General features: G+C 41.0%; 1 protein-coding gene across 9 annotated transcripts in view; it reads left to right on the forward strand.

Annotated features, from left to right (window-relative positions):
• Nucleotides 1-25,036, forward strand: part of LOC116825693 (dystrophin) — a 1,328,444-nt gene that overhangs the window by 818,974 nt on the left and 484,434 nt on the right. For all 9 annotated transcript variants that reach the window (XM_075059803.1, XM_075059815.1, XM_075059808.1 and 6 more), the window contains one exon: nt 20,107-20,224. In XM_075059803.1, coding sequence (XP_074915904.1) covers nt 20,107-20,224 — 118 coding nt within the window. The remainder of the gene's footprint in view (nt 1-20,106; nt 20,225-25,036) is intronic.

Genomic DNA, 25,036 nt, shown 5'->3' on the forward strand with positions numbered 1-25,036 from the left:
AAGGTTCAAAGAAGACAGCATCGCAAATCACCAACGGACAACAGGTCCTGAAGCCAGCCTCAGTGAGACGAGACAAATCACTGACATCAACGACTGCCGCCCTCTGCCGAGTCACATAACAGCGCAGTACGCTGGCCGTACGAACACGCGGAGCTGGTCAAAGCAGCACATGACACAGCTCCAGAGCTGAAAAACCCCTCGGCAACGCTCATCACAGCGCAGACGACGGGAGTGTGATCCACCATCATAGTCGCAACACGCAGAGACTCGTATAACCAGCCGAAGGAGAGGCGGGGCGGGCAGACTTGTGAGAACTAGAAGAGACAACTGGTTCCGACTAGGAAGCAGACAACCGCTACAACCGCGACTAAGCATTCGAGCGAGTACGAGTCCAAGTATTAGATGGCCCCCATGATGAGGCTGCTCGGAGTCAGATAGCCCTGAGAGCAGCACAGACATGGGACGAAACCGAAGACAAGAAGACTGCCCAATGAGCAAGAACGAGAACTGCACTGAGGAGTACCGATGCCAGAGCGAGATAGCTTAGCGCTCAGTGAGCGTACCCGACCTCACTGTGAATTGCTACCACCCAGCCTCAGGTGGCTGATCAAAGGCGCCGCGGACTAAGAAGACATTAGCGACAACTGAGAGACTGAGAGACATCACTAGCAGCGAGCAACGGACACGGTCACGAGCACGATGATTCATCCGGACAGCAGGGGTCTCAAGCCACGAGTCATGGGCTCAGAAGGGACTCCAACGGCTGCAGGAGACATCAGGTGCAGGAGAGGGCTCAGAGGACAGCACACTCCCAATGAGTGTGCCAGGGCATCTAACCATAGCAAGCAACGGAACCCAAGGACACTCGAACGGCAGCACCGGGCCACAGCGCTCGCGCGGCCAGTTGTCGTTACAGGAAAATCCCTGCCACACAGCAGTATGGGGCTGAAGGGACCTTCCCAGACACGGATGCCGGACACTTCCCAAAGAAACGTTGTTGAGATAGCACGCGGGCTAAGATCGTGTGGGAGACGATCCAGATCCAGAGCGACAAGGCAAGGTTAGCTCAGGCCAATCAACCCAGGAACATACGTGATAATAGGACAAGGAGCTAGCAGACAGCGGGACTGGTGGATTGAGCCAATAAGGCGAGTTGCTCGAGAAGCTCCGTACAGGAAGCTGCAGTTGAAGGAACATTGAGCTCTGGGTGCTTGGAGCTGCAAACAGATCCCAGGCACCAGGAGCCTGAAAGAGGAATCTCACGAGAGGATGGTGAGGACAATATTAGAAAGCAGCCAAGGTAACGTGGGCAGGTGAAGTAAGCGTACGCGCCCACCATCTGTGACGGAGCCTCGTGATTCTCGTAGGCCTATGGAGTGAGATAAGAGCTCAACATTACAAGGACGCACAAGGAAAGCAATCATCAAGCTCTCTGTTTCCAGTATAGCTACGTGTAAAGAGAACAGATAAGATACTGCGTCAGAAGCCCTCTATAAACTCCAAGGCTCTGAAGAGGACCCGCACGTCTAAGAAGAGGCACTAGTACCCACTCACATAGGGGTGAGAGGAGGATTTTTTATTATATTAGTAATACTAATTACACCTATATGTAATTATATAACCAGCAGTGCTAGGAACAGCTAAGATACTGCGCAGAACCCTCAAACTCCCAGGCCTCTGGTAGAGGACCCGAGGTTGAGGAAGACACATACCACCCATAGGGGTGAGAGGGGAATTTTTTTTTTATATATATATATATATTATTATTATTATTCCTAGGTGTTATAATTCGATACAACACCTAGGAATCCAAAATGAGGATCAGAGCCCCTTCATGCTAGGTGCTATTTAAAAGATAGTCTGAGTTCAAGATGTCACAGTATACACTGGTTTAGTTATAATAATCCTTAACCCTCATTTTGTCCATTTACAGTAGCTAACTAGGTAATGGATTTAATTCTGAAATCACTGATCACATGTGTCAATGAGACCACTCACTTTAGTGAAGTTGCACATGTTCACAAGTTGCAGGATTGTGTCCAATGTTTGTACGCCTGTTTGCAAATATGAAGTGAGATCTTCACGGCTCTGGTGGCCCCTTTAATTGAATCAAAGGGCTGGAGCAGTGAAAAGGTTCCATAGCTTCCCCCTGCAGCGGACTGGGAGAGGATTCTCCCAGTGCAGGCTCTGTGAAAGACTGCTATTGGGGTGCCTTACTAGAACCCCATTGCAAGTCCCTTTGTAGGAGATGTGGCTGGGGATGGGACCTCAGCACACACCACTGCTAAAATTCCAGGCAGCATTGCAGCTCGTAGGGCAGCCCACAACACCTGCTATAATTTAGACAGGCACCTGGGGCTGTTACCTTGGGAGTTTCTTCAGCCACTGCAGAGTCACAGGCTCACAGAACTCAAGGGGTGGCTCTCTTTAAAGAATCAGCACAGAATCTCACTCATTAAATTCTAAGTATTATTCTGTACAGTCTGATAGATGACTTTATGTAGCTCTAAGAAAGGTATTAATTGAGGATAGGCTTTTCAAAAGTGCCTAAGAATTAGGCACCCAACTCTCGAAAATCCTGCCCTGAGAATTTTTCTACTGGAGTGGCTGAGCCTACTGGAATCAATGGAAAGACTGACTGACTTCAGTGGGCATTGCATCAGACCCCCAAATGAGACTTTTTTTGACAAAATAATACTCTTAAATAACCCAAAACAGAGAAATTAACAAAACTACCTTTGTGTCCACTGCACAGATGTTTGAAATCTCTTGTCATCACGTGTTGCATCAGTATGAATTCTGCTGGGTTATAACTGGAGGGGTAGAAAACAGGAAACCAGAACTAAACTGCATATTGACATGGATAGACTGGAGCAATAGCAGTGCAGGCAATGAGGAAAGGTTTCATACTAATAAAATCAGGGCCGTCCTTACTCATACGCAAAGTACACAGTTGTGTAGGGCACCAGGAAATTTTGGGCACCAAATTTGTAGGAGATGTGGCTGGGGATGGGACCTCAGCATACACCACTGCTAAAATTCCAGGCAGCACTGAAGCTCGTAGGGCAGCCCACAGCAAATTTCCTGGTGCCCTGCATAGCTGTGTGCTGCTCCAGCTCCATGGCCTCCACTCCTGCTCTGCCCCAGCCCCACCCCTGCTCCACCCCTTCTCCAAAGCCCCTGGCCCTGCTCTGCCCTGCCTCTTCCCACCCCTCCTCTGCCCCCACCCGGCCCCCACTCCCCTGAGGACTGCAGCAGGGCTGGGCCTGCACTCACCGGCGGTGGGAAGTGCAGCGGCCAGGCCCCAGCCGCACCACCGGTAAGTGTTGGGGGGTGATTCCCCCTGTCTTCCAAGCCATCCCTGCCCCTCCCTCCATGGAGGTCTGGGGCCCCACAAACACACTCCCTGCGGGGGGGCTGCTTTGGGCCCCAGGATAGCTAGGGACAGCCCTCAATAAAATGTAAAATCCTATAGTAAAGCTCAACAACAGAAAATAAAGAGCAGTTACAAAAGAAGAAGTACATAACCAATCTAATGCATTACATCAAATATATTTTCTTCTAATATTACACCGGATTGGACTACATCTTCATTTTTAATGTTCTAAGTTACACCAAGTTTATTTTCATTTGTGGAGCATATTACACCCTCTCTTAAACTGCACTGATTTCAAATTAATTTCCAGATGTAATTCAAGATATGTAATAATCCATAAAACTCTTATTGTTTTGCACCCTCTGTATCTTACAGAATCCTCCTTTCCTGTTGTATCTCAGTTGGGGTGCTCAAGCTCACTGTCCCTCAATCTATGTATGTGGTTGAGTAGCAGGGTGCTTGTCGGAGAAAGGCCATTGATTTTGAAATTTGCTTTCTCTTTGGTCTGACTGGTCCTAAGTTTGTTAGGTTTTATAATGTCTCCTGATAATGAACAATCTGTTCACTCTACCTCTTTATGATGGTGTGGATTGATTAGAGAGGGACTTAGGTTTTATCAGGTGGTGAGTATTTAGTTGTTTGCTGATGTTGATACTTAATTTACTTTGTAATACATGTCTTTAAATGTTGATCATGAGAGAAATTTTCAAAAGTCCCATCTTCAGAAAGGACTCTGGCTATTAGAAGCCTAAGTTCTAGTGACATTCAGTGAGATTTAGGCTCCGAAGTGCCTAAATCATTTTTGAAAATGAGAGTTAGGCTTCTAATCAGAGCAGAATGAAATTTTTCAGTTGACACTTTCTATAGCAAAAAATGTATATTCAGCAAATTTATATTGTTTTACCAAATCATTTAAGCGGAAGAAAAATCCTAATCTTCCTTCCCCCTTGCAACATCAAAATGTTTCTGTTTGACTTTTATTAAAATAATGTTTCCATTTTTCAGTTTCAACCAACTTTTTGTTTTAAAATTTCCTTTAATTTTATTTTTTAATCAAATATTTTAAAAAGTTAAAAATCTGAAGAACACTTTTTGATTATTTGATCTTAGTATGATAGGTGCCTTTATGTAGGTCTGAGGCTACGTCTACACTACAGGATAAATTTGAATTAGCTTAAACCAATTTTATAAAACAGATATTATAAAGTCGATTGTGCGTGTCCACACTAGGCACATTAATTCAGTGGTGTGCGTCCATGGTCTGAGGCTAGCATCGATTTCTGGAGCAGTGCACTGTGGGTAGCTACTGTAAAATAATTAGGCCAATAATTTCGATTTCCGTCCACACTAACACTATTCCGATATAGTAATATCGATTTTAGCATTACTCCTCTCGTTTTGTAGGAGTACAGAAATCGATTTAAAGAGCCCTTTAAATCGATATAAAGAGCAGTGTAGTGTGGACGGGTCCAGCGTTAAATTGATTTAACGCTGTTAATATCGGTTTAACAGCGTAGTGTAGACCAGGCCTAAGAAAGATATTAATTGAAGATAGGATTTTTAAAAGTGCCTAGGAGAGTTAGACACCTAACTTTTGAAGAAAAGTTTTCATTTTGTCAAAATTAAACATTTTGTTAAACCCTGGTGTAATATTTTTCTACTTTTTTGCTTTGCCAAAATTTTTGAATGTTTTTATTTTTTGGTCTGTAATAGACTGCCTTCACAGTATACACTGAAGTGGCTGTACTGTATCGTTATCTTCATAATCAACAGTTTTTTAGGTAAAAGCAGAATATGGGTCTTCGATTTGCAGAATCCAGACTATACAAATCGTCTGAATGTTCATCCTTTAACTGAAATGTCACTGGTCAGTATCTTTCATCTTTATGCCTTGTCTTCAGCCTTTACCTTTTTTGTTACAGTGATTTCTCATTGAAATAGATGACTATTGAAATGCTATGCTGGGATGCTGTATTGACATAAGAGTGGAATACAGACTAAGAACAAAGAGTGGAGGATAAAGGATCAGCTCCTTTAACTCAGCTCTACTAGTATATAAACTAAAGTTGTCTAAAAGATTTAAGTTCTGTACTTGGCTGTGCTCGCTTTCCTAGTGCACTTTCATCTGTAAGGCATTGTTAAATTAATGCTAAGAGACTTTTTATTTAGCCAGTTTTTATTTTTCTACCAGATTCAAACTTTTTGGAATAATTTGTCCCTTAGATTTTTTCTTTTTATTCTGGGTAAAGAAGTCAGATGCTGTCTGCTTTATTCAATCCAAATTAACTCCTCATCTTCAGTATTTTGTATCTAGTTTGCAGCTTCCATTACGCTACTTTTTAAAGTAATCATACAGGCTTGGTAGGTGGGCCACCTTTGACAAGGTCCTGCTGAAAACACAGGGTTCTCATCCTGCCCACCATCACCAGGAGGTCATTTAGTCAGATCTTATTAATAAGACTTAGGTTCACTACACCTAATAAAATTGCAGTTTCCAAAGAAGCATAAAAATATATCTATGTTCATTTGAGCATATGCTTGTCAACGATACCGTTTTCTGTAGTGTAAAAAGTCTTAACTGGCATTTGATACTTATGTTCTTCCATACTCATTTTTTCACTCGCTCTTACTTTCAGGCAAACTCTCATTAAAGTTAATGGGAGGTTTCCAAAGAAAGGAACCAGTAGAGACTGAGGAAGGCCTTCTTTAGGTTGCCAATAGTAAGTAGTCACCATGGCAGAACTGAGACTCATTTATCATATTTTGGAAAGGTGGATAATTTGAAGAGCTCAGATGTCCCTGTTCAGAAAACATCTCTGTTTTCTTCCCTATCAAAATTAATTGTGTTTCCCTGATTTTGACTTAGCGGCAGATAGCTAAAGACATCTATATACTTTTCATCAGTTCACAAATGCATTAGTGTGTTGTTGTTATTTCTGTAGCCTATAATGCAGGATAAATGCATCTTATTTATCACTTAGTTAAATGTGTAACAAGATGGAAGAACCTTCATTCTGTGCTTTTAAAATGCATTGTCTAAGGATAATTAAATGAATCTTCAGAGTTTTCATGACAATAGAGGTTTGGAAGGTTAATAGAACTCTGATCTTGGTGAAAAAAGTTAGCTGAGTCATATAAAAGAAATGATGGAATAAATGGTGCAAATCACAGTATTTAGATTTGCAAATGATCCATGTATGCTGAGAGATTAAAGTTTTATTGACTTCAGTAGGAATTAAGGAAACTCAGCAGCTCACAGGATTGGGCCCCATCTGTTACGTTGTTGATTCTGATAGTCTGAAATAATACAAGTTGGCCTAAAATAGCCTTGCCTGATTCCTTAGAAACTCAGATACTGGATTGTGTGTGTACTCAACAGCTTGTTTTTTGAAAGCACCAGCATCTGACATAGCATACTGAAATATTGTAAAACTTATAAATGTTACACTTATAAAAAATTTAAAGGTATAATAAAAATGAAATCAATGGGAGGGGGCACCTAAATAACTTTTAGTACTTTATTTCTTCTTTATGTTCACATATTTTATTAGGAAAAATGATAGCAAAATGAGACTTCAAAAACACACACAAAAAGAGACAAAAAATTAACCTAAAGAGGTGGTTACAACTGATGTAAACATGACAATAATAATAATAATAATAATAATAATAATAATAATATTAATATATAGAGATTATTGGGATAAAAGTTATCAAGAAAACAAACAGGTTCAGGGGCACTAAAGGCTGAAAACAGTTTGGAAAAAAAGTCAAAATTTTCAATGATTACGCTTGGATAACAAAGAAAAAGAAAAGTTTTCTTGATTGGGAAATGCTGCCTCCAGTAACATTTTTATTCTTCAGGTAATAATTTTATATCTGTTGTCCTCAAAACCAGGTACCATTTATATACTCTAAATACATCCATAATCTACAGAAGAATATTTTAGTAGTAGGTGTCCGGACCCAAAAAAAAGTTTGGGTTCGGTTAAGTTCTTTTTGATCCGGTGAGGAAAGAAACCGCGAGACCAGACAAACTGGTAAACTTAAACAATAAGTGATCTTTATTGACTGGGATAAGAACACAACTGGGGCTGCGGAGGAGCACTTTTACCAACTAACAGAAACAAACTATTTATATGCAGAAATACACAACTGAATACTTCATAGCCAACTAACAGCACTATGAATATGAGAAAACTGTACACAATCCTAGGATAAACTATTTACATCTATTAACACCAAATCAATCTTTTACAAGCAAACAAATACACCAATCAAATGAATTATGCGCGCACTTAACCAAACATTATTATTACAGACATTAAATTGAACTTAATAGCAATCTTTCAATAACTCAGATCTGGTACCATATACATAGAGCTTTATGACAGACAAGACACACAGAACTTTTGTCACAAACAGCAGTACCTGTGGTGGTATACCAAATAAGGGAAAAGACAAGGGAGAAGTTAGGCAAAGCACAGACAGTTAGCACAAACAGTTAGCACACAAGTACCATATTCCAGATGCAGCTGACCAGCAGAGCAGACACCAGACGCATATCGGATCCGGGGAAATAAATAAGTAATCCGTAGCAAAAATCCGTAGAAAAATACCGTTGCTAAATCATAAATCCATGGGTAGAACCCAAGAAATAATAATCACATGGGCAGAACCCAAGAAATAAAATAAGTAGCATGGGCAGAACCCAAGAACTGAATAAAACACACGTCCCGAGCCGGCTATAACCTGGGGAGCCCCCAACTGAAGGGTTGATCAGGTCCTTCAGTCAGTTAACGGACACTCCCAACAGACCCTGGCTTGAGGCATAGTTTTATTCCAGGGACTGAAACACACATGGCACAATTTGATTGGTCCCTAGCTCCCCCACCCTCCAGGTTCCGAGCTGTTGCCCCCTACGTGGGCAGATTTTGCAGACGGCACACAAGAAGCTGCTAGAAGCTGCACACAGCACACTAGCCTAGGTTTGCACACAACCCTAATCTGACCTTGTGAACTGTTTTACCATTGGTCAGACTGGGCCCCTTTGCACAAGGCACTTAGGTGGTATGCACACGGCATTAACCTGACCCCTGGGTTGCTGGGCAGAAGAGCAGGAGATTGCACACGGCCCTCAAGGTAACACACAGTGCTAATGTGACCTTTGGATGACCTACAATTGCCATACAGATGCCATCTTAAGGCCCTGCAGGCCGCCATCTTAGGCCAGAGGCCGTTGGGCTCCGACAGTAGGAAAAAGTCACTCTACTCACTCAATCTGCACGTTTCTGATTTATCTGGAGTTACATCCTTAAAAGCTGCTTCATTTTCTATTTACCTTCATGCAAGTCCTCAACTCAAATTTGCTTCCTGAGTCTGTAATCTTAATATTATCATTGAGCCCTTATTTCCAGTTTATCCTAAACCATGTTCATTAATCTAATTTTAATAGTGTTTTAATCATTATTACGTCCATACAATCAGAAGTTAGCACTTGTTACAGAGGAAACTTTATCTTTTTCCTGCTTTGTTGTGGTGATGGACCTGGTGTGCACACTTATGCTAGGAGACAGATTCAAAGAACAGTTACAATTCATTGTGTTATCATTTTATCTGCTTTTTTTTTCCTCTTCCATCTCTCAGCTAGCAGAATCCATCATGACATCTGATCTCCAAGGGGTAAGCTGCTGTCATTGTGACCCCATTAGTTGACATTTTACCATATGCTCAAAAATAGTCTGGACAGCACCTTTCCCATGTAGAATCCCTCTGTTCAGTATTTGTGTACTCCCCGGAGAGTGGCTGAGGTGGCTGCCAAGACTCATCAAGTCTGAGGAAATTACTATATATCATGTTTAAAATAATATGTTAAAAAATCTCATAGAAATAGAATCCTGAGGACCCAGTGTGGCAGAAAATATACAAGCCTTCCAGTCTATAGATCAACTTTTGCTCTGCGGCAAGTCAAGATACTTAGAGGAAGGTTGACCTGCTGAGTAAGGACAGTTCTACAACCACCTCTCCTCCCCGCAAAATCTCTTTATATTTCAAAGTAGGATGCTACGTGCAAAGAGCTCCTTCACTCCAAAACACCTTAACTCCTTATCCTGCGCTTTTCCTTCCCTCATTTCAGCCACCTGGAAGGTTTTTGCAATCCAAGAGTAGAGAGCTTGCCTATGGGATTTTTATTTAAAAATTAAATGTATGTGACAGGACAGTACTCATATCCTTAATTGTTAAGAAGATTGTGGGCTTCAGTTATACTCCTATCCTTGTTGCCAGACTCAAGCACCATTGATAATGTTAGAGTGTCTCACTGATCATTGTTTAGTTTGAAGCAAGTATCTTTCATCCCCCCTTTTTTCATTCTAGTTGAAACTGTCAGCTGACAGACATTTGGGACTACATACCCTCTTTAAAATTATTTCCAGAAATGATTAACTGACACATGGGAGAGACAAGATAGGTGGGGGAATATCTTTTAATATACCAACTTCTGTTGGTGAGAGAGCTTTCAAGCTTACACAGCTCTTCTTTAGCTCTGGGAAAGGCATGCAGAGTGTTACAACTAAATACAAAGTAAAGAGATTATTACTTTAGCCTAAGTAGTTAATACATATTTCAAGGGATCATTCAAGGCAAAGTGGCCCGTTAATACCCCTTCAGTCATAGGGGGAAAGGAAGAACTGGCAGACAGCTGGTGGGGATTGTTAGTGGGTTGTATAGAGTGACCGTATGTCCTGTTTTAGCTGAAAGAGTCCCCTTTTAAAGCGCTGTCCCAGGAATCCCAACTTTTTTAACAAAAATGGGCATTTGTCAATGATCAATTGGCAAGATCAAATGGGACAAATGCCCAGTTTACTAAAAAAATCATGTGTGCTCCCCTAGGGGGGCATGAAGGAGGGTTGGAGGGGGATCAGCGATGCAAGGTGCCGAGCAGCGGGACTCGGGGGGGGGTCAGCCCCAGCATCAGGAAGCGCAGAGCTTGCAGGGGTCAGTCCCACCTACAGGTGGCTCAGCCCCAGACGCGGGCAGCCCAGGACTCAGAGGGTCAGCCTCAGCCGCCCAGCCAAGCCCAGCCCAGCCCAGCGGCCCTCTCATTTTTACTTTAGGTATTATGGTCACCCTAGAGATATAGATTGTTATAATAAATCCGAAGCGTCTATTCAATCCATGATTTTTAGTGTCTAGTAAAATTATTAATTTAAACTCACATGCTCGTCTTTTGAAAGTGTTGTGCAGATTTCCTTTGAGGACTGATGGGTCAGATATAGAGTGATTATTTTGTGAAAAATTTTCACCCACAGGTGACGTGGTGTGTTTGTCCTTTATTATTGTCCTGTGTAAGTTCATTTGAGAGTGTTGTGATTGTCTGGTTTCTCCCACATAATTGTTATCGGGACATTTAGTGCACTGGATGAGGTACACCTCATGTTGTGATGGACATGTGTAGGATCCATAGATCTTGAAAGGTATGTTGTGGGTGATGTTGATCACTGCAGCAGTGGAAATATGTCTTCACCTTTTGCATCAGTTTTTCTAGAGTCTGGTGCTGTTTTGAGTTGGCATGTCCTGCTCTGTGGGGAGCTTATTTGTGACGATGAGCTTGGAGAGATTGGGGTGTTATTTGAAAGCCATAAGAAGGGGTTCAGAAAAGATTTCTTTCAGGATGTGGTTCCTATTGAGTATGGGTAGTAGTTATTTGATGTTACCCTGTATGGGTTCCAGTGTGGTGTGGTAGATGATAATTAGGGGTGTGCAGTTAGAGGAGGTTTATTTCTATATTGAAGCAGGTTTTCTTAGGATATTTGGGATGATGCAATGTACTTCTCTGTTGGAGTGTCCTTGTTTGGTGAAGGCAGTGTTGAATGTGTTAAGGTGTATATCCCAAACTTTCTACTTGAAGCATATTTTGTGGTATCTGATTGCCTAGCATTAGATAACATTTGTTAGTGTGTTTGGGATGGTTACTTGGTCTATGGTTTGGTGATCCGTGGGTTTCTTGTATGTAGTTGTCTGTAGGGTTCTGTAGCGGGGTGAGCACCCCACTCCGGCGCTGGAAGGGAGAAAGCAGCCCTGAAGAGGGCTGCAGCAAGGTAAGAGGGATTAACAACAACTGGGGAAGCTGAGTGGGTAGCTGACCACAGCTGTGGCTGGCTTAACGAAGGCCCAGCTGGCCCTTATAAGAGGGCTGTGGGCCAGAAACCAAGAGACAGTCTCTCTCAATTTATTGAGAGGGATGGGCTTGGCTTTTGGGAACTGAGCAGGGTACCTAGACTGGAGCAGGGCTGGGGAAAGGCCAGAGGAGCTGGGGAGCTCTGGCCTGGAAAACCAAAGGCCAAAGAAGGGTATGGAGGTTGCTGGGGGACAGCCTAAGGGTAGGCAGAGGCAGCAGGTCCAAACCGTCCTTGCCAATGATGAGTGGCAATTATACTGCAGTCCGCCCCAGTGAGCGGGGGCTAGATGGTGACTGGCAGTAGCCCAGGACTGAGATGAGGTGGGCATAGGGGGTTGGAGGTTCCCCGGGGAGGGGGGACCCAGCGAGACTGCGGGGTACTGCAGGGGACAGAACCCTGAGAGAAGGGGCACCAGGGTCCGGGAAGGACACCAGAGGCCAGCAGCAAATGAGACACTGGCCTGCAGAGAGCGCTCCTGAGTGGACAGAGCTAATTCCCAGGATGACTAGCAGGAGGCGCTGCCAGTGTGTTGCCGCAGCCCGCTACAGGTTCCATTGCTGAAGCTGATAGTATTGTCCAGGAAGCTGATACTAGTGTGGGAGCATAATCAGTTCCATCAGCCCTATTGCTTGGTAAGGGAGAAATCATGGATTCCTCAAAATATTACATAGTCACTAGTAAGGAAGATGGTACTCTGGCTGTTCCAGCTAGTGAGGCCTGTCGAGGCAGCTTTTGGATAGACAGAGCCCTAAATGGGCATAAAGTGTTTTCTTATGAATAATACACTGAACTCAGAGAAGAAATAGTGTGTTTTCTGATACCATTTTGGTTCTAAAGAAACATGTAAGTCAGTTTAGCAAAGCTGCTAGGTAATTTTTGTGACCCCTTTGAGGGAAAACTATAAGTCTACTGACATGGAATGGTTTAATTACTGCAACAAAATGTTCCTTTTTAAAAGAAATCTCTGCAGAGTTAAATTAATAAGTTGCGTTACTATGTCATTTTATTTTTAAATTGACAGCATATGTAAATGAAGATCCTTTTCTCTCGTATTCTGTTTCTGCTCAGTGAAAAATAAAAAATACAAATTGTGCTGGGGGGGAATAATTTAACAAAGCCTATTTTGTTATGCAGATACACTGTAGGTGTTACAGATCTACATTTTCTGAGATTGTTAGCAAGCTTTCTCCAAAGCCTGCTAATTACAGTCTTCATAGGTATGTGCATAGCATTTGTCAGATATAGAGGATCATCCAGCTTGTGAACAGGTTTGCAGCACCCCTGAAAGGTTGCTTTTTAAGTCCATGTTGAGACAGTTGTGAAATTCTTAAAGGAAATTATTGGTTTGGTTAGATTTTATTTCGAACACTGTAAGCGTTAAAAGACAGATAATCAAACCTTTTCCTCAACAACCCCTTTAATTGAATTCTGAATTGCCTAAGCAAAGAACTTCATCATGAGTATGCAAAAGTCAGCAGCTTCATAGAGAGGGGAACAAATCTTGCTTTTCCCCCCTTCTAAATAGTTATTGTATAGAAATGTCAGGGGAGGGGAAAGTGGTGATACAGAGTTCAGTGAATAAAGATTTCACATATTTAGTAATAATATTAATGAATGGCAGCAACTATATTAATTATTCAACCCAGGAATTACCCACACCTTTTACCATGAGTTGGCTTTGAACTGACATGGATATTAACAAAATAGTACTTTTATTTCCCGTTTGATGAAGAAGGTCCTCCCTAAATCTCTATACTGCTACATACCTCATCCCATGGCCTATTCACTTCTGGCCTTGTTCTTGAGTTTACTTATATATTACAGTAATGCATGCTATATAAGTATGTAAAATAGGTGACAGATGTGACCCCAAGATGTATCGTTACTGCTGAGGACTCTTCAATAAAGTTATGACATGCTTCACCCATGTATTAATTCAGTTTTATGCCATGTGATTCTGTTGATTCCAGTAAAGTTATATCAGCGTAACACAATGGTGAAAAGAAACTCATAATCTCTGTAAAGTATACCTCAGAATCAGTCACAATCTACTAACGCATGGCAAAGCCAACCACCCATGGCTCTGTCCAGTTAGTGAGTTAACTGTTTGATGTCCAGCGCCGGGTGAAAAAAATCCATTTGCAGAGTGAGAAAAAATTCCTTTCAGACCCAAGTGGCAGTCAGCTGTAGCTATGCCAAGATAAATGCATCAGATTTGGAACCACCAGTACTGCTGTGTAACCAAATACTTTAATTTAATAATGCTGCCATAAACGCAAACCAGAAGCATAACTGAAACAGCAGATAAATTTCAGAAGTCACACAATTTATTTCATATATATTTCAACATATAAGCTTGTAGTTTTTTAGTTTTAGTTTTTAATGATTTATTATAAACCCAGTAAACTTTTTAGAGCATTGTCTTAAGTGCCACAAATCCAGCTGATACTTATAGTCACTTAATTTCCCCCTTTCAGATTTTTTTTTCAATTCCTTTTTCAGCCGATTTACACTACTTGCTTCAGTGGCTGACTTTAGCAATTTGTTCCATATTTCAACCACCCTTTTGTGTAAAGAAACCATAAAAGTTAGGGGCTTGAAAATTGGATTTCTCTTTTGAGCAATCACTGTCCATAAATGTGGAAAATGTGTTAAAAGTCTGTAGTGCCACTTTTTATCAAAACAGAGATGTTTGCTGTTTGAATCACATCTCTTCATTACTGTGGTGCTGCCACAGGCTATTGTGATTAAATTCATAAAACTGCTTTTCTGAAAAGAGAGATTTCAAGTTTGGGGCCTAGTTCTGCAGCCTTTGAAATCAATGGCCTGACTGACCACTGTGTTACTCCATCTTAACAATATTTGTTTTCAAATATAGGACCCAATCTGCACGTAGCTCTGCTTAGTTCACTGGAGCAACTCATGTTAATAAGGGTTTGTAGGTTCAAGACAATAAACTCTGAGAAATAAAGTGACTATCAGGATTACAGCAAGAGGCAGCAGTCAAGATAAAAAAAAAAAGTTTCATCACATTTTAAAGGGTCAGATTCCTGTCTGTACACCTCACAACAGATACGTTTCAGTCCCTATTTGTAATTTTCACTGATTAAATTGAATCATGTAAACCTTCCTGTGCCACATAGGAATACGTTAAGTGATAAGATACTAGATGACAACAAGATTATACCAATATCTATGTGCTGCATTAACACAGTAGATTTGTTTAAGCATCAGATATCAAATTATACATAAAATGGAAGTAAATTTATATCAAGCTATTTAAATTAATTTCAGTATTTTTAATTATTTTGCATTTATATTGTAGTAGCTCCTAGAGAAAAACCAGGGGTCCTCTTGTGCTAGGTGATGTACAAACATATAATAAATGACAGTCATAGTCACATTAAACATTTGCAAATTCCAATCTGTTGCCAAGAGGTTATACTAACTAAAGAGCTAAACTTTTCATATTCAGAGCAAAAATACAGTTTGCATAGTTTTAAATAGTGTGTACAGATTGTCCTGGGTGAATGGAGAGTGTGGAAAAATTAAATGAGCAAAGCTCCGTGTGTTTGGAAATACAGAAATGCAAAATCTATCAATATCAGTGAACAGCTGGACTCCTTGTTTGTGCCATGAACAGCTAAAAACCTTTTTGTCGGTTTCTATGTACAGGACTGATTTCTCTTTTATTTAATTTCCTTTGAGAATCCTGATACAATGGTATTCAAATACTTTATGGTATTTCCATCTTTAATAACAAATGGCATTTGTTTTGTTGAGTTGCCATTTTGAAGCAACAGTTTATGGTCAGTTGCCCCTGCTGTCACCATCAGGATGACACTATTAGCGAGTTTTACTTGTCTAGGCTATTGTAACGATATATTTTAAAGTTTGGAATGAAGTAATTAATTCAGTTATACAGTTGTATGTCTATAAAGATTGCTTAGTTTCACTTTGGGATCCAGTTTTATTATATTGAATGTTTTCTACTTATGCTCTGAGTTTGAAGAGTTTCTTTGAACGTTTCAAAACGCCTGTTGCTCCTGATTTAGCTTTCTGAAAGTTGTATATTGTCAGATGACAATTAAAAATTGTCTGATCAACTATTTTCCATCTTAAACTATTGTTTAGAAGCCTCCACACCTATCCCCAATCCAAACACTTCTTTCAAATCAGATGGGTGAGTGTGGGCAGTGTGAGAGAGAGAGACAGTCTATTAACCCAGTCAAAAACCTTTACATGAGTTTTGTAAAGTTCCATATTAGCTAAGCTGAACTCCAGGTGTTCTCTGTGTTCCGTCTTGATAAAGATTCTGTTGCAGTTTGCAGCTGCTCAGGTTTACACCCTTCTCTAATTATTTTTCTCAGCTGTTCTGACTGTTGCGTTTACTCACCTGCACTTGTCATCGTCTCTATTAAAAAAACTCCAAATGGCCATGTTTCTATTTTTCAGCAAACATCAGGGCTTACCTAAATCAGAAGGAGAATATTAAAATAAATTGATTGTGGAAGGTTTTGAGTCAGATTGCAACATTTCATGAAAAAAACCAAAATTGAGGAAAAACTATGTTTCCTTCAGTTCAGGGAATTTTCCTCAGATCATTCTGTGGATGGAATAGGATTTGCATGTGTGCATGCATACACCTTTTCTGTCAGTGCACAAAAAGCTGGGGATTGAACCTTGTCAAGGTACATGGATTGTTTCTTTAAAAGTCTGTCAGGAAGTTAGGCAGAATCTCCACATTGAAGCAGAGAGAGAAAGATCAAGAGGGGAAGTAGTTTAACAGATAATAGTTTCCTCCTTACTTGAAGAAAATTCTCGGAGTCAGAAGAAAGGGACACTTCCTGTGATTTTATACTCCGGTCACCTTCTAGGCCCCAGAATCTGCAGATTCATGTATTGCACTGGTGTCAGGACTTCAGGACCTCTCTCTGGTTCTTTGGAAAAATACAGCCTAATTCATTTGGAGGAACATCATCTGAACCCACACATTCAATGGCAGGGAGAAAGAATTCCTCAAAGAAAGGCCAAGATATATTTCCCACAGAAAGCAGTAATACTACAAAGAGAAACAGTGCCAATATTCTCACAGGCCCTGATTCAGGAAAGCAGTTAAGCATCAGGTCCATCAGACAGCGTTTAAGCACATACTTAAGTTTCATTGACTGTATTTTTTGTATTCAACATAATTTGGAGTTCACTGCAGTAACCTGTCTTGCTTTCTGCTGGCAACCAAAAATGTATATAAATGCTACATAGGTTTCTTTCTTGTTCTGTGGGCAGACGTTAAGGCACTGGTACTTAATCACTGGATTTGGGGAGAGATGCTGCTTGTGAGCATCCTGTATGCAGCTCTCCTGGTGTCCTCTGGTCTGACTATTCCTGCTTTCAACTAAAGTGAGAAAAGTGCTCTCTTTGCTGTTCAGTACGCATGAGGTAGTGTGAAGAACACAGACTTGCATTGTGGAGGTGGCCCGGAGACATTTCTGGCAGGAGGCGTCAATCATTGATTACTTTTTCCAAACAGTTTCCAGGTTGAGGAAAAGCCAGGGAAAAGAAATAATTCTTGCCTTTCAAAAGTCAAGAGAGGCAAGGAAGGACAGAGAGTATTTAATCGGATGAATGTGGATTGCTCCATGATGGTGTCTGTTTTGTGATGTTCCCTCCACACAGTCCTTATTGGTGATGTGTGTGTGATGCAAACATTGATATACAGCATCAGAACATAACACTGATTATTTTGTGTTGTTATATAACATTTTATTGGTTGCTTGGCTCTCCAGCTCTGCCAGATTTAGTACCACTACTTCAGAAGCACATAGTTATATAGAGAGGTGTTAAGAAACAAAGTCCATTGAGGTACCATATGCTCAAGTGCTGTCACAGAGACTTCTTGTAAAAAAAAAATGGCACTCTAAATTATGTAAACTGCCCATCTTAACCAATGTTTAGTTGGCGCCTGTGCCACTGTAAATAATCTAATCAACATATGAATGGGCATAATGCCATCCAAACACATAGGCATGAATGTAGGCCACCAAAGCCAATGATTGTAAAAGACCCTTCAATATGGTAGTTCAGGGCAAAAATTCTAAATAGACATATCTATGCACTTTTGCTATACAGATATGTGACTTAGTTAAAGAATTAACTAATTACTAAAGATATGTGTAGCTATTTGAACAGAATGAAACTCAACTTCATGTATTTTGCTTTTGACTTATATTACTGAGTGAGCTGCACATCTCACCCCCACCTGGGCTGGTCAGGTGTTAGGCATCTAGCTGTCACCTGAGCTGGGAATGTAGTCACACAATTCTCCTACACTTAGACCGGGCACTGGGTTGCAGTCCTCTGGTATTAATCATGTTTGCCTCCACAGGTCTGACTTAGGCCAAGACCATGTAGTTCTGTTCTCTCTGGGGTAATTACAATGCTAAGCAGTGACTTAATAAACTACTAAAAGAAATGTATCATTTATTTAGAAGGAAAGCATTCGAGAAAAAATTCATAAAAACAATCAACCTGGTTTTATGCATGTCTAGCTTACTAAGTATCTAACCATCTCCGACAATGGAACTCTAGAAGGACTAATTCCCTATAAGAGAAATTAGCTCAGTCAGGTGATATCTTTTACAGAGCTAACTGCTGTTGGTGGAAGATACACACTTTTGAGCTAAACAGTGCTCTTTTTTCTGTCAACTTGACTCCTTGTTAGAGCTCCTTGTTAGACAACTCAACTCCCCTTCTCGGGGATCAGATCAGTTTTACGCTGTTTATAGCCCTTTTGATTTCCAAGTTCACGAAACTTGGCAAAACAAGCTTGCATCTTCCTTGGAGACAGGAGGTAAAATCCTTGAAACGAATTGTTTTTTCCATGGTCTTTTAACTGTATACTTGCTGTTTTCTGATCTGCGAAGCTGTTGTGTGTTGCCTTCCTGTTTATTATTCCGACGTACCCTGGTGATATAATGATACAATAACTTCCCCTCACAGATCTGGCCACATACAATATTCAGAATTTTTTTACATATCAGTATTCATTACACTCTTATGTACCAGCTCCCCTTCTGTCACAATGTGGAATTTGCAGTGGCTTATTATGATAGCTATGTTAACTTTCTGTGAACAATTCTAGACTAGATTCTACATGTGTGCTTGAGGCCTCCTTAAATGATCACAACTACCACCTCCTTTTTTGCTACACACATTATAAGGTATCAAGACTGACAAATCATTATAAGACATCAGAAATCTTTCATTGGTCTTCCATGTTCTCAAAGGCCACATGACATTTCTGTTGAATAGACCTAAAATATTAAGAAGTGAAGGGATTTTTTTACTAAAGAGCTTCCCCTCATGTAATAGTCCTGTATAATTTTGTAAGACTGAAAGCCAATGCAAATTTTATATGGCTAAACTGCAAATTATTGTAAAAACTATCTATTGTACAAAATGATATCCTTTCTATAGCTTTATTACAGGGATGTAAGTATCTACTAAATTTTATGGGATGGTTCAAAAAAATCTAGAGATTGATTACCACTTTCCGTTACATTCTGTAGGCCTTTCCTTTAGGTATTGTTATGAATAATACTGGATAGTTTTCCTCATGTAAAGTGCAGCAACAGTATTGCATGTTTGGGTTTTTTGTTTGTTTTGTGTTTTTATTTTTTGACCAAAGTTTACTTCTTCAGATAGCAAAGAGTTCTTCTGCTTTAAATCAGACTGACACAAAATATTGCCCTTCAAGTTTTCTTCTAAATCTCTCTCAATAACATGTTAGTCATGCAGGGATAAGATCTGTTTCCCATATCAAGCAAGACTCTATAGTCTTGGTGAAGGGTAACTCCATGAGGGCTACTGTCTGGAAATGATTATTTCCTCCTCACATCTTCTTGGACAGGCTATGGAGGATTAACAGAGCCACTTTGTGATGATCCTGTTGCCTCAAGCAGCAGATAGTACCACACAGTTCCTTCAGCACTCATCCTCTTTGAGGCAGGGGGAACTTGTAGATCTAATAAGTAGCAGGTCCACTTCCATCTCTACAGCCCTTTCCACTGTAAATTCAATCATAAGAGTCCTTGTGTAACACATGCTTGCTACCCATAGAACATACTGTCACCAAAGGGTAACATTTCCAGTGGGACTTAAGCTCCTTACTTAAGCACTTTTGACAATTTTACCTGAAGGATTTAGTGGAATTCACAAAGAAAGAGTAGACATTTTTATGAATAATGAGAATATCATTATCCTCAGGTAAGAATAATTAAGATAAAAATATATAAAGGTTCATGCTTCAGGACAGGAACATAAACAGTCACCACTTTCCTGTGGAAGAAAATTCCATTTTGAGGCATGTAATTGTATAATATTCTAGTATGGGGGTTGAGCCATTCCGCTAAAATATAGAGGCTACTGGACCATGTTGAACACTGGAGTAGTATAGTATTCCTATAGTGAAATACAACTATAAATGGCTTGGGGTTACTCTCAATTTTATTTGTATAATTTTTTTCTTTTCTTTTTTTTTTGTACAAACAGGCAGCACTACAGGAATTGGAGCAAAGGCATCCCCAATTGGAGGAGCTAATAACTGCAGCACAGAATCTAAAAAACAAGACCAGCAATCAAGAGGCCAGAACAGTCATTACTGATAGCAGTAAGTGGTGATTCTGCTACCATATAACTCCCCAGGCAAGAAATATAGAAGACGTTACAATAACTTTTAAGCATAGTATTTTTCAAAGTGTGTTTGCCATGAGAAGTGTAGATTTATCTATTTTTATTTGTAAGATAATTCTCAGGGTGAGAATTTTACACTAGGGTTGAATATACCCTTTCAGAGAAGGAGTCCCCATAACTTTCACAGAAAACTTGCACTAAGCCTCTCTGGAAAGTTTGATTGCTCTCCTGCCCCCATTATTTTCTATGTATACATGAATGCTTTCCACGATAATCCACCAAAAAAGTGGCACAGATAGTTGGTGCAAGATAGTTATGGGGCACCTTCCCCCCCTCCATATTATGTTGATTATGTTGCATACCGATTTCTAAATCTGGCCCTCTTATTTGTAGTAGCACCTAGAGACTCCATGTAGGAATTGAAGCCCCATTTGCTAGTTGTGGTATGTAACACTAACGGTATTATATAAATAATTTTTACATACGTTCTTGTTCTGGCTGAGACCTGAAGCACAGTGTTGCTGTGAGAGCCTGTTTTCATATTTGCATCCTGAGCAAAAGGTGTTAGCATCAGAAATCTTATGAAGGAATACGTTCTTATGAGAGATTCTCCCTAGCAGATTCCCAAAGTGCGCGTTAATTCAGATAAAGTTTGCATAAGTACCTGAACTTGTTGAGTGCTTGTTTGTACCAAATGTATGTAGTTCTCCTTTAGGGTGACCAGATGACAACACTGAAATATCGGGATGCGGGGGCGAGAGGGGGGCGGCACCGGCGGTGCCAGTGGAGAGAAAAAAAAAAAAGCCGCCAGAGCACCCCCCCCGCCCCGCACCAGCTCGCCTCGTCTCCACCTCCCCCTGTAGGGGAAGGTGCGCAGTTGGTGCAATCCCGCGAGTGGCCCCGGAGTGAGGGCAGCAGGCCCCAGCCCCCCAGTCCCGCTCGGGTCCCGCAGCGGAACTAACAGGGCTGCCGCTGCCTCCACCCTGGGGTGGAGTTTCCCTATAGCCTACCCTGTGGGGCAGTGCAATCCTGTCACCTCAAGTGTGCCTGGGCCCGGCCCGCACCCAGCTGCCCCGCAGAGCACCATGGGCGGCCCCAGAGTGGGGGCAGCAGGCTCCAGCCCTACCGTCCTGCTCAGGTCCCGCAGGGGAACGAATGGGGCTGCCGCTGCCTCCACGAGGCAGGAGGTGAAGCCCCGTCAGAGTCCCAATGCAGGCAGCTGCTGCCTGCCCTCCCCCACCCATTGGCGTGTACTGGGAGCCGGTTCCCCGGGCCAGACCCGGGGCTGCCCCTGCAGGTACCACCCCACCCTCGGGGGGTGGGGTGGGCGCTCGGGGCCAGGCCATACTCACTCACCCCATGCTCCCCTGCGCACGCTGGACCTCGCTCCAGCACTTGAGCTGCGATACAGCTGATTGGTGGCGCAAGCCTGGGAAGGAGGAGGAATGTGGTGTGCTTGGGGAAGTGGCGGGGATTCGGGGAGGGATCCAATGGGGCAGTGAGGGGGTGGCACTGGGGGCAGGGCCAGGGCCAGGGCCGGGATTTGGGGAGGGATCCAATGGGGCAGTGAGGGGGTGGCACTGGGGGCAGGGCCAGGGCCAGGGCCGGGATTTGGGGAGGGATCCAATGGGGCAGTGAGTGGGTGGGGCTGGGGGCAGTGCCAGGGCCGGGATTTGGGAAGGGATCCAATGAGGGAAAGAAGAGACGGAGTCGGGGCGGGGGGCACAAGCCCCTCTGGGCTCCACCTGTGCGTGAGACTGGACGGAAAAATTGCTTGTTTGTCCTGTGTCCTGACCAAACATCAGTTGGGACGCGGGATAAACAAGCAAATATTGGGACAGTCCCGATAAAATCGGAACATCTGGTCACCCTATTCTCCTCTCACTAGTTTGTACTAAGGTTTCGTTAAGTATGTGCGTGTATATATATGTATACTCTATAGATATATAGAGTCTACTAAAGAAATGTAATGGTTATACACCTCTACCCTGATCTAACGCAACCCAATATAACACAAATTCAGATATAAAGCGGTAAAGCAGTGCTCTGCGGGGTGGGGCTGCGCACTCCATTGGATCAAAGCACGTTCGATATAACGTGGTTTCACCTATAACACTGTAAGATTTTTTTGACTCCCGAGGACAGTGTTATATCAGGGTAGAGGGTAGAGGTGTAGTCTTTTCTTGAAATTAACGTGAATTGTGTGTGTGCCTAGAGTCCCTTCTATGGTAAAACTGAACTTATCTTCTAGAGAAATTGTGTGACAAATGAAAGATGCCTATATCATGTTGAGGATAAAAAAAATTCCTCACCATAAACCATTAAAAACTTTATTATAACTACAAATACATATGCAATTATTGATGCAGTATCCTTTTGCATGAGACTTGGTGAATATTTCATTTTGATCTACATGGGTCTCCTAACCCTACTGGTTTCACTTGGATTTTGAATGTATATATAGTTGTATATAAAAAACCCAAAGATTTTCTCGTGTTTAAATTAGGTATTTTATTTAGTAGGCAGAGAGATCATAAATGCGGCTGTCTTCCTGCTCTGTTGGATACGTAATCTGTTGTCACATGGTATCTGCCAGTGTTTTTAATTATTATTTTATTTTGTTCATGAAAATATTTTAATGTTCCTGAATATCCATATCACTGGAACTACTGTACAAAGGTCCTTCATTCCCCCCCTCCTAATTAGAGGAGATGTTCTCAGAGCCTTTTTGATCTAGTCTTCTGAGGCACCAGACTGGATTCATGAAAGTGTTATCATGGTTAGATATTTTCTGTTTGTAGAATTTTAACTACTATATAGTACTCAGAAGAGTTATTTATCTATTTTTTAATTTTAAAGGGTGAATCAAATGATAAATAATTCAGATGTGATATTTTTACAAAAATGCTACTGTACATGTGTAGATTTCAGAATGTGACATTTATGAGTTACTTTTTTTTAATATATGCCAACGATGGAAAATTATCATTATTGCACAAATATTTTCCTGTATATTGACATTTTTCCTTATATTAAAATGATTAAGGGTCCTCTGTTAGGTCTAATTCCTGAAGTACTTAGTCAGCCTTCTTGTAGGGGGTAATAGAACATTTGATTCCTTCTAAGAGTTCTGTGGAGAAACCTCTCACCCACACAGAGATCACTGCAGGAGCAGGGTGTAAATGAAACCTAATTAAAGATTTCAGGATTTGACTCTGTGTGAAGAACAGTTGAGTGGCTTGTTAGTGACTGCCGATTCATCTCAAGTTTGTAAGATTTGGTACTGTTAATTGTCCTAGTAGCCCTATAGCTTTTTGTGAAAGTATCAGACAATTCAATATTTTCTTCTAAAATAGTCCCACCATCTTTTTTTTAGGTATGTATCTTTCTAATAATGAACAGATTCTGAAATCCTTTATCAGTTTTTCTCACTCCTCACTCTTCATACTGATGGGAGTTTTTCTTAATTAAGGATCCAGAAAAAAACTGGCCCAATATTGCTTAGAAGATATATAGCACTGAACAAACATTAACTAAGTAATAAGCTTCACAATAACTGCATTAGGTAATTAAATATTAGTTTATGTCTATCAAGCGATTAAAAAAATCACAATTAATTGCACTGTTAAACAATAGTAGAATACCATTTATTTTTGGATATTTTCTACATTTTCATATATATTGATTTCAATTATAACAGAATACAAAGTGTATACTTTATATTTATATAAATGTATGCACCATGTAAAACAAAAGAAATAGTATTTTTCAATTCAATTAATACAAGTACTGCAGTGCAATCTCTTTATCATGAAAGTTGAACTTACAAATGTAGAATTATGTACAAAGAAATACTGCATTCAGAAATAAACAATGTAAAACTGTAGAGGCTACAAGTCCACTCAGTCCTATTTCTTGTTCAGCCAATCACTCAGACAAACAAGTTCATATGCAGGAGATAATGCTGCCCATTTCTTGTTTACAGTGTCACCTGAAAGTGAGAACAGGTGTTCTCATGGCACTATTGTAGCCAGTGTCACAAGATATTTACATGCCAGATGCACTAAAGGTTTGTATGTCTCTTCATGTTTCATCCACCATTCCAGAAGAAATGTGTCCATGCTGAGGATGGATTCTGCTTGATAATGATCCAAAAAAGTGTGGACTGACACATGTTCACTTTCATCATCTGAGTCAGATGCCACCAGCAGAAAGTTGATTTTCTTTTCTGATGGTTCGGCTTTTGTAGTTTCCGCATCGGAATGATGCTCTTTTAAGATTTCTGAAAACATGCTCCACACCTCATCCCTCTCAGATTTTGGAAGGCACTTCAGATTTTGGAAGGCACTTCAGATTCTTAAACCTTGGGTCGAGTACCTCTCTTTAAAAATTTCACATTGGTACCTTCTTTGTGTTTAGTCAAATTTGCAACGAAAGTGTTCTTAAAATGAACAACATGTGCTGGGTCATCATCTGAGACAGATATAACATGAAATATATGGCAGAATGCAGGTAAAACAGAACAGAAGACATACAATTCTCCCCCAAGGAATTCAATCACAAGTTTAATTAACACTTTATTTTTTTAACATGCGTCATCAGCATGGAAGCATGTCCTCTGGAATGGTGGCCAAAGCATGAAGGCGCATACAAATGTTTAGCATATCTGGCACATAAATACTTTGCAACACCAGCTACAAAAGTGCCATGTGAATGCTTGTTCTCACTTTCTGGTGACATTCTAAATAAGAAGTGGGCAGCATTATCCCCTGTAAATGTAAACAAACTC

This window comes from Chelonoidis abingdonii, chromosome 1, assembly GCF_003597395.2.
Source record: "Chelonoidis abingdonii isolate Lonesome George chromosome 1, CheloAbing_2.0, whole genome shotgun sequence".
In the NCBI taxonomy this organism is placed as follows: Eukaryota; Metazoa; Chordata; order Testudines; family Testudinidae; genus Chelonoidis; species Chelonoidis abingdonii.